Source organism: Musa acuminata, chromosome BXJ1-9 (assembly GCF_036884655.1).
Source record: "Musa acuminata AAA Group cultivar baxijiao chromosome BXJ1-9, Cavendish_Baxijiao_AAA, whole genome shotgun sequence".
In the NCBI taxonomy this organism is placed as follows: domain Eukaryota; kingdom Viridiplantae; phylum Streptophyta; class Magnoliopsida; order Zingiberales; family Musaceae; genus Musa; species Musa acuminata.
This window is the reverse complement of record NC_088335.1, coordinates 34,118,510-34,129,592: the sequence shown is the minus strand read 5'-3', so window position 1 is coordinate 34,129,592 and position 11,083 is coordinate 34,118,510. Positions and strand designations below refer to the sequence as shown.

Sequence of the window (11,083 nt, the reverse complement as noted above, 5' to 3'; positions counted from 1 at the left end):
CAACAGCAAATGACAAGCGTCCATAGGAGGCAACATCACACCATACTTCGTCTTTATAATACTTGCCAATAGAAAATGAAACTAAACATCTTTTAGTTACCTTGATGTCATTTCCTTTTTGCAACCAACATAATTAGTACGGATGTGGATAAGGGATTGTGTCCAACTTTAGCTTCTGTACTATCTCCAAAGATATCACATTCTCAAAGCTGCCATTGTCAATGATCACAAAGCACACCTTACCAAGAGAAGTACATTTAGTGTGAAACATGTTTTTTCTAACCCAACTTTTATCCTCGGCCACATAAGACACTTGTAAGCTACGTTGCAATACAATAGACAAACCATCATCTATATAAGTAACATCTTTCTCATCTTCATCATATTTTGGTTCGTCGTCAGCTTCATCTACTCCTCCATCACTATGATCTTCAACCAAAGTTACAATCCTCCTATTTTGACAATCTGAAGTAATATGCCCAAAACCATGACATTTGAAGCATTTTTTACCACTTGGTGTAGAAGAATTAGGTGTTTTTTTGTTGCCAACAGATTCTTCACCCTTTTCTTGCACCTTCGATATCACCTTACTTTAGATAGTAGGCTTGGAACTTTCTTCTTTTGTATAGCCTTCTTTTGAACCATACCGAGAAGTCTTTTCAAACTTCTATTACTTTATAACTTTTAATGCTAGTTTGCTCATATCATTTAAAGACCAATATAGCTGCAACTGAATAATTTTAGCAATCTCATACTTCAGACCTCCTAAGAATCTTATAATGGTTTGCTCTTCTAGTTCCATAAGCTTTCCTTTTAACATTAGATTATCGAATTCTGCTATATACTCTTCCACACTAAGATCTTTTTGCTTAAAATTATGGATTTTGAGAAAAATCTCTTGTTAATAATTGTTAGGTAAATATTTTCTCTTCAACTCTCTTTTTATTTTCTCCCATGTCACGATCTTACTCTTCCTCTCATGTTCTCTTTGTTTCTTTAGATTTTCCTATCAAAAAGATGCATTATGTCTGAGTTTGGGTGCCATAAGTTTTACCTTCTTTTATTCTGGTGGTTCATGAAAATAAAAAATTATTTCTACGATATTAAGCCAATCGATAAAGTCATCAACATTGATTTTACCTTCAAACTATGAAATATCCAATCTTGGATTATATTTATTCTATCATTCATCTTGGACTCCATGCCTTACACAAAATCTTCTCGACTCCCTTGGATGAGGAGGTGTATTATCATCAGAAGTAAATTCATGGACATCATTTTCATGTTGGTTGTGTCTACTTTGAAGTTCTTCGATTATTTTATTTTTTTCTTATAGACTACGCAGCAATCTTCGTAGTTGCAACTTCAATGACTCAACATCATCTTTATGGCAACTACCTTCACCAACTATATCTTTTCCATTCTACTTTGCCATGATTTTTAGCCTTTGGTTTTGATACCAAACTAATACCGTGGATGATGCAGAATTGAGGGGGTGGTAAAGCAGAATAGATTTTGACAGAAAAATTGATAATACAATTGTATTTGCTAGAATAAGTTTTTTGGATAGAAAATGAACGAACTCACGATAAAACTTTAATAAGATCGAAAAGAAAGCTCACCACCAAGTTTAAAATTATAAAGAGATATAGAAATATCACCACCCTAAGGATAATAAACAAGGATACAGAACTAAAAACAAAAAACTCACAACTCAAGGAAGCATCCAAGATATACAAAGTTTAATGGAGCATTCTAAGAGAGCTTCTGTCAAAATATCATCAGTTTCTAAAGTCCTTTTTAAACCCTAAACACTAAAATAAATACTAGTGCATTAAACAATCTTTCGTGCATAGGAAATTTTGAAATTAAGTGTTTTACAACTACTAACCAACTCCTTTAATGCATTCCTTGGTCATGAAGAAAAGTATATTGAAACAATTTTAACTTTGTGTAGGAAATATGCTGATGAGCTATCATATTTGAGTAGGCTGAGTTGAAGACTGAGACAACTTTATTGGCTGAAAAAAATATCATAACATTAGTAAGATCCATATGAGCAGATTATAGAAAATTAGACACTTCGATGTCAAGAATATATATGCACATAGGAGTTTTGGCTTTAAGAAAAAAAATACTTCTAAATGCTAGTTATGCTGTCAAACTATAGGAATAAATGAACAAATATAAATAATAAAATAAGTTATAGAAAATGAGGGTTTTATAAGGGAGAAAATGAATGGACCTTACATTTAACCTCTAAATAACTATTAAATGATTAACAACTAAGAGATTTAAGTATCACACTCCAAAACCTTACATTTGACCTCTAAATAAATATTAAATGATTAACAACTAATTAAGATAATAGTATACTTGTATGAAGAGTTTTTATCTTTCTAGATTTAATATAAAAAAAATAAAAATCTAAGCTTTTAAGACACTTAAAAAAAGGATGAAAGAAGGAGAATGAGAATGAAGAAAAAGATGAATGAGATTGAGGTCTTCTTCCAGCTCCGCACCAGTCATCTCCCGTAAACAACTCGTGGTGAACTATATTGACAATTCAAAAGGTATAATTTTAGACGGAAAAAAAAGTGCTTGGTTGTGAAAGGATAGGGATAAAACAGTGAAGATGGTAAGGAAGAAGTGAGGAATTACCCATTAAGTAATACAATTATAAATTATAATTAAAAAAAAAAAAAAAAAAAAAAAACTTGACTTTGGACAAACGAAATAAATGATAGGGCTCAGCATTTTGCCGAGATTTTTGTCTGTGGGTGTAATAAATACCTCATCCGCCGTGGGGCCGTTCCGGTCAAGGGGTTGGCCGTGTGAGTAATATATCACATTGCTAGGGGCGTTTTGGAGTTGGACGGGTTACGCTGATAGATAGACAAAGCGATTCAATCCATGGAAATCCATCCGCTACCCTATCCTCCGAGGCCATCATGGCGGTGCTCCTCCATTGCTTCCCCTCGCCGCCGAGGGCGAAGCCCGGTGACTCTCCCCGGCCGGTTTCTGGCAGGTCCCTAACCTGCGGTAACTACTCCCTCATCCTTCTCTTCTCCCAAGTTGTTGAAAAGGTTGCCAAACCAATTAGAAAATTCTTCTGATCGATTTCATGACAAGTTGTGGTGAATAACTCCTTCGTCACGCCGAATTGTGCACTAATGCGTTGTTTCAGCTCCTTTTGTTGATATTCTGCTCCAATGTCTGTGTTAAGCGGGAGACATGATTGCTTCGCGATACTTCGGTGCTCAAGTTCTCATCTGTTGTTCCATACTTCACTACTCGGAATGTGATGGCTTTAGACATCCGTATGCTGTGTATTTTTAAGTTTAGTCATGTTCTATCAAAGATATAATATATAAAATCGAAGTCGTTGAGCGCTGTTCTTAAAGCATTAATGCTTATTTTAAGGAAGATTCTCTTTGTGCAATTACCGACCTAGCTACTCATGCAGAATGAAATGTCCTTTTCTTTCTCCATACCGTGGATTCCTGTTAGCTCTCTCATGAACAAGGTACACCTTTTTGCCCCCCCAATATTAGTGTCAGTCCTGTCTCTTATTTCCATGTGAACTGAATTGCGGAGGTTAATAGACCAAATATGGCATTAATGAATATGAACATCGTGAGTTTACAACAGTGACAAACCTGTTCTTACATGGATGTTTTCTGCAATTTGACCTTATTGAGGATGATGGACCCTGCTAATCATTTTTGGCAAATGTTATTCTATCAAAGTTTGTTTTGTTTTTTTTCCTATCAAACTCATGTTACTAATCATTTTCTGATATCAAATCGTTCTTTAAACCCAGAATGGATACCACTTCTGTCAACTATGGAGCCAAAGATGCAAGTACTTCTTACTAGCCATCAACTTTTATGTGAAAAATGTAAAATTTCCCCAAGCAGTGGCCTGACAGTTTCTAAACGAGATGCTCAGATGACCATTTTTAAAGAAATTTGTTATGCAGATGCAATCTTATCAGGATTTCAGGATCTCATTGTTAGCTACATGTCTGACCATCAGGTACGCTGGTGAGTCTCTAATTTTTCATATTTCACTCTTGCAGCTTCACTTGTATTCTGGATTTCTTATATTACGAGAATTCCTTTATCAATTAGAACTCCAGAACAGAGCTTGAGATGTGCAAAAAGATGCATAGTCCATAATGCAGTGCCTCGAACCTTGTAAGATCTCCATAAAGCACACCTCAGTTCTTTGTAATGAAAGTGTGAGAGAATAAAGAGATTTATTACAGACAATCCTGAGCACTATGTAGCTTAGCTGGCCCATTGAAGCATCAAAAGTAACATACTCCTTGAGAATCATAAATTCTCTGCAATCCTTTTGTTAAAAATATGTTGATGCAAGGAAAAATGTTTTCAAAAACCCTACATGTATTCTTTGAGAAAAATCATAATGCCTATAAATTTCATATCAAAATCACTCTTCTTCTGTTACTGTCTTTTTCAGTAACTGAGATACCTCTATTTGTTTGCTTCTGTGTCCTTGGTGTATAAATGGTTTTGATATAATGTTATAGTAGAACTTGCAATTGGCCTTGCTTATTTTTGAACTTTAACAGTTATCTAATTAGTTATTTAGCTTCAAATCTTCTCATCTGGGAAGGATCAGTTTTGGAATTATGACAAGTTACTGCCTGATTTGCCAATGCTTGACTAGAAGAAATGAACAAAATAGGGTCTACTCCACCCCATGGTCCACATCCAGTGCTTGTCAGTCAATCGTGGATGTCTAAATGCATTCCTGAATGGCAATGCTTCAAAATGTCAAACATGATTATTTCGATCGGAGAAAGGAATTTATTTAATATAATAAACCTTTTGAGCAAGTTTTCTTTCCTTTTCTACTCGTTGTCAATTAGTGTTGGACATCTTTCATCTTCCAAATGTCAAACTTAATTGTCCATCTTGAACGTGTGTATTTTGTTTGCAATATTTTTGTTCGGGGGAAATGTATATTGCGAATATATGATTCAGCATAAATATGCTTACATTTCTGGTCATTTTTCTTACCAAATATCTTCATGAGGTAATATTGATCTTTTATATGCTTTATATGGCTTGTGTAGAGAATCACGTCAATCAGCTTTTCAAAAGCATTAACAATTGTAAGTATGTTGGGGATCATTCTGCCTCCTGAAGTTCTAGCAGAAACATGTGAAGCTGATAACTCAGTTTTCAATATGCCTCTACTATTTGCAATAGCAATGATTGGGGCAACTGTGGGGGGTAAGTAGGTACATGGCTGTACGCTTTGTGAAGTTTCTTAGTTTTCTGCATGTTCATTAGGATTTTCTTTAATTGCCAACTTATTTTTATAAAATCACAGTATATTAAAGAATAAGTAGATAGTTGATGGGTTATAATACAACAACCCAGAAGACTTGCATACTTCCGTAAAGGTACATGTAATATGCATTTTGTCAAAAAAGAAAAGGTGTTTGTATCGTGCTTGATAGTATGCTTGACTGTTGGTTTGTAGACCATTTATCTTGGCTGTAGGAACTACCAAGGCAATGCTGCTTGGAATTGTCTTTGTAGTCTTTTTTTCCTTTTATATCCTCAACCTAGCATGTATCTGAGTTATCTTTTCTGTGTTGTTTACGATGGTCCTTTGTGAAATTTTGGTTTACTTAAAAATCCAATAGCACTTCTTATGGCTTTATGCTTGATTTCAGCTCATTTAATGCTAAGCATGTTACCAAAGTAATATACTTCAAATGATTGTATGGGTTTTATTTATTTCCATGTGTTTGTTGATTCTGTTAACTTAATGATTTTAGGCATGGTTGTATATCCATGCTACAATTAGTGCTCCTTGTTTAGTTGTTTCAATCAAGCTGTATATATAATGACAACCATTCCTTCTTACCTCATGGATTTTGTGCCAGTCAAGTTGGAAAGATTTTCTTTTTATAAGTTGGGTATACATGAAAACTACTAAAATTAAGGTAGTCCTTGCCAGTCCACTCTTTTTTTTCTGTTAAGTGGACATTTAATTTTGTAGGATTGCTTGCACGTCAAAGAAGAGGGGAGCTGAAGAGGTTGAATGATCAGCTGCGCCAGATTAATGCAGCACTAAGAAGGCAAGCAAAGATAGAGTCTTATGCTCCAAACTTGAGCTATGCACCAGTTGGTAGTAGGTTGGAAGAATTGGAAGTTGTTGTTGATCCTAGAAAGGAGCACCTAATTACAAAGTTGAGAACTGGGAAGAACTATCTACGAAATCAAAACCTGGAAAAGGCATTTGAAGAGTTCAAGGCTGCTCTGGAGCTTGCACAGGCTTTGGGTGATCATGTTGAGGCGAAGAAGGCAGCACGAGGATTGGGTAGGTTTTCTGGCTGCTGAATTTCTTAAGTTCTAGAAATAGCAGTATAGAAACACTGGGAATCTATCATAACAGAAAGATGAATTTTTATATAATTCAGAACTGATTATGGCAATTTAGAGTTAGCAAAATTTCAAACAAGTGACAAAAAAGCCTCAACTTATTATGAGCATTGGAAATAAGGGGGTTTTGTTGTTATATATACTAAAACTAAGGGCTGCTTGACTGATAGAATATCAGAGTACCAAAGCAAAAGAACTAGAGCACCACATCAATCTTTTGATAATAGCTCTTGTTGCTTTCTGCTTTGGGAAAAGAGAAACTCAGGGTGCTCACAATCTTGTTACTTCATCTAATCCTAACCACTGCCATCATTTATTCATAGTGATTATCAATATACCTTTCTAACTTAATCTTTATATAATTCTGACTGATGCAGTTTCACATTTCTGTTTGTTGGCACAGCACCATGCTTATAATGAATCTTACCTGTTTAAGCCTTGTCATGATTTAGTCCAGCCGTTGCCATCGTTTCATCTAACTGTTGTTGTCATACAGAGTTAACCATGCACCATGTGGATTTTTTCAGTAGTATCTTTATGGTCAGGTGTCCATTTTCTTCTGGAGACAACTTTGGTTGTGTTCGATTGAATACAGCTTTTTGGTTGCCTACCTCACTGTATGCTGACTGGCTTAAGGTTATAAACATTCTATTCACTACTTGACATAAAAGTATATTCTTGGACATGGCTCATTGTTATGCTCAGAGCAAGTCAAGGGATGATGATGGTATGTCTCACCAAGCTTGTCCAAAGCAGGGAGAAACTGGAAATTTGAACACGGTGGTAAGAAACAGCAGCAGATATCATTCAGAATGGGGACTTTATGAATTAATCATGAAAAGCATACAACTGAGGCAGCTGATTATTGTTTTAACGTTTGTTATCACTAATGAAGAAAGAAATCTTGCTAGTTTAAGAAATCATCATCATGAGGATGGTGGAAACTTGGAACTTTGGATCACAAGTACCTTCCATAGTTCCAGTTTCCACTATGGTGTCTCTCATCTTGAAGAGTTCCAGTTTCCACTACGCAACTAACTCTATGTTGGTGCTTTCAGGTGCATCACTTCAGAGGCAAGGTAAGTACAGGGAAGCCATTAAGTATCACTCGATGGTTTTGGATATATCCAAGAAGGCAGGAGAGGATTCTGGCATCACTGAAGCTTATGGTGCCATAGCTGACTGTTATACCGAGCTGGGAGAACTGGAACGAGCAGGAAAGTTCTATGACGAGTACATTGCGAGATTAGAGAATGACTAATATATATCGACTCTTATTATCTGTTCTTTTCTTCTTCTAGGTAAGTAGTTCGGATTATTATGTTATATGAGACTTTTACATTCAGGATTACAGTATTGGCTTTTGTGAGGGCCCTTTTCTGTCCAAACTGCTGCTGTACCTCTTGCAGTTTCCATGATGGTATGTAGATGTCACATTACATGACTTGTATATGCATACAAAGATAATGTTAATGGAGTGGTGTAGCTTCATGTGGTTATCTTATTGCATCCTAATGGTGGGCGAGTACCATGGCATTAAGTTTTTGGGTTGTCACTTGATGATTTGTGAAGGTTTTAAGCACGATGAATATGCAATGCATTTTGTTTTATTTAATCAGGATAAGAAGGAATAATTGTATTTTCATGATGTTGCTTTTTCCCTTTTCTACAATCTTGCCTTGCCAAACACTTTGGAGCAGATTTGTTTCTGGTTTTCCGTTTGGATCCTTTTTCTAACTCAAACCCTTTGGTTTCCTTTGATCTTATATTTTTGGATGGAAAGCTGGTCCTTTTTCTAGAGAAATTAATTTGTATTCATTTCATTGAAGTATAGAGCATTTGGAATGTTTGTGATGAGCTTTGTTTTCGTAGACTTGGGAGGTTCTTTTTTCATGGAAATTGTTGGAATTTTAAGAGAGAGAGAGAGAGAGAGAGATGGTGTTAGAAAAAGAAATGTCAAATGAGTCTTTATATGGAGGTCATAACTCCTGTTTCCCTCAGGCAATCATGGTTTACTTTTCTATCTGGTCCAGATATTACATTGCAATGTAACTTTGCCCTTCAAACCAAGTCCTACTGGCAGAGCTAACCCTTGTGCTGTCGGAACATTTCGCTTTCGTGTCTGTTGCATGCATGGCTAAGATGTGTGATGTAAAGCGGGCAGCATTTTCTTGCTTACGAATCTTAAAAAGAATCAACCAAAACATTTTTTTTTTTACGTTAAAATTCATTACCTCCATCGTTTGATCTGTTCTTGGTAGAAACCCGTCTTGGTTCCCTTAAGAGAGAGAGAGAGAGAGAGAGAGAGAGAGAGAGAGAGAGAGCTCAAACACATGTCAATAGGTTTCGTTATCGCAAACCAGAATATATTTTGGCGATTGCAGTGTAGGAAACAAGCATACAAACAAATCTCAGTGGAGTTCATAGTTTACTGGGTTGGGTTGGTCCAGAAGTCGTACACGACTGCGAGCGGAACACAGCAGCAACTTATTTATCCCAACCACGGCCGCGGGCACCAGAAAAGAAAAGAAATGTTGTGGTGGTGGCGTCATCTTTCTCTTCATTCCCAATGTATCTATACGTAGAAAGCATGTGGCACAACAAGATCAGAGACAAGGATTTCTACCATCTCCGGCCTCCTCGCCCCCCTCGGCTTGATCGCTGGCGAGGCATGACATGAAGTGAAGTCGACATCGCACGAAGGAGAGCGTCGCCGAGGGCCTGCCGAACACGCCGCGACGACGTCGATCCCCACGGCGTTTGTTATCGAGGGCGCTCTCGTCGGCGACCCGCGCCCTCCTCCACCGCCATCGCACCAAGCCTACGGAGCACAGCATGGTGGTGGCCCAGGGATGAGAAGACCTCGCCACCCTTTCCTGTGGTTAGATACGCGACATGGGCATTGGTAGAGGTGGGTGCAAGAACGGGCAGGTTTATTCCCTTGTCTACCATAAATTGGGAAGGACAAGTCCCTAAATGCTTTGGGGTAGGCCATCATTACGGAGATGATGAGAAGATGATATGGTGGAGCTTGGATCGGATCGTCGACGATTGGCCATGATCATTCTGCGTCAAAATTGCAACTCCAATTCATGTTTGATGGATTCTATTGATATTATATCAATATGTTCTTAGGGGTAGTATAGAAAATAATGAAGTATGAGGGCTTTACAGTATGTGGAATTATAAAATAAAATAATAAGAAGATGATTGTAATTTTAGATTGAATGAGAATAATTACATAATTATGTATTTTATTTATTTAAAAAAAAATCAAATCTAATATATTAGTCTTGTAAATCTAACAGTTTTAATCATTTAATATTAGAGCAGGGTTCATCTTTTGATTGTTTTTAAAGACTCAAATTTCAAGGAAAAAGAAGATTTAGGGAACATCAACAATAACGAATGATAGCAATTCAAATCTCTCTATAAATTTTGAAGCCTCTTACCAAATTAATATTTTAATGTGGGACTCGTATACATACTGCAAGAACAGTAAAAAAATAACTCTTGTGACTAAGAGGAGCGGCGTACTGTTTTGCCAATCTAATAATTTTTTATAATAAGTTTTTATGTACTTATAATAGCTAGCATCTTTCTAATAAGGTTTCAAAATCTTAAACTTCAATAAATGATTCGACGATATTATTTTAAATATTTAATATTCAAATATTTTAGGTATAAAAATATGTAATATAATTGTTAAAGTCTTAACTTGGTAAGTAAGTATATCACATCATAATCGAATAAATATTTTTATTATCCAAAATATACATAATAAACTTTCAAATGTCAGCATAAAATTAATAATATACTCTAGCAAAATACTTTAATGTTACGATTGAAATCAAATAACAATAGATAGGATTTATGACACGTACATTTCGATGTCATTTGGAAAGAACTTTATTATATTTGTAGGGGAACCATCTTTGGATCCAAAAATGACTGTCGATTTGCAATGAGAACTAGACTTTCCTTCTCTTCTCTTTCTATCTTTCTACATAACCACTTAGATTGATAGATTAGAAATAGGGAGGATAAGAGAGGAACTGTAACATTTCAATTACTACCACGTATCCATGTCCCGTGTCCGTGTCCGTGTCCATGTCCATCATGTCACACATCATGTAATCATGCTAGTTTAGTTCCTAGAGGTTTTATCTTTTAGGATCATGAATGACACTAAGAGGGGAGGTGAATTAGTGTTATTGCAAAAATTAAGTCGATTCGAAACTTTCGACTCAATAAAAACGTATCGGAAAAGATTTTGAAAATGTGCTTGATTTAAATAAGAGTGATAAGCAGTTAAGGCAAAAAACAACAGTAATAAAGAGCAACAAGAAAGTGCACATCAATTTTATAGTGGTTCGATCATCGTGACCTATGTCCACTCTCGATTCCTCCTCCGTTGAGGCCACCAATATCCACTATCGGTCTTCCTTCAATGGGCGAAAATCAACCACCCTCTTACAACACTTTCTTTTTTTTACAGGTTTAGAAGACAACCTTTTACAAGCCTCACACCTCTCTTAGATTGATCACAAAGCTAAAGAATGATGAGGAGGGCATTAGTACTTTTTCAATAATTTTACAACCAAAATTTCACAACTTTTGTTCATACTTTTCGTGCTCTTTCATGCAGAAAAGAGTGG

At 36.1% G+C, this 11,083-nt stretch overlaps 1 protein-coding gene across 6 annotated transcripts; it reads left to right on the top strand.

Annotated features, from left to right (window-relative positions):
- Positions 1–2,884: 2,884 nt before the first annotated feature.
- Positions 2,885–7,924, top strand: LOC103998379 (protein FLUORESCENT IN BLUE LIGHT, chloroplastic). 6 transcript variants are annotated; one of them, XM_009419841.3, is made up of 6 exons: positions 2,885–3,042; positions 3,824–3,901; positions 3,983–4,038; positions 5,105–5,264; positions 6,043–6,363; positions 7,484–7,924. In XM_009419841.3, exons 1-6 carry the CDS (start codon positions 2,952–2,954, stop codon positions 7,684–7,686), a joined length of 909 nt encoding a protein of 302 aa, XP_009418116.2. In that variant the 5' UTR covers positions 2,885–2,951; the 3' UTR covers positions 7,687–7,924. The 6 variants fall into 6 exon arrangements, with proteins under 6 accessions (XP_009418116.2, XP_009418115.2, XP_064939582.1 ...); XM_065083510.1 differs by lacking the exon at positions 2,885–3,042 and adding an exon at positions 3,062–3,526; XM_009419840.3 differs by having other exon boundaries at positions 3,824–4,038.
- Positions 7,925–11,083: the final 3,159 nt, after the last annotated feature.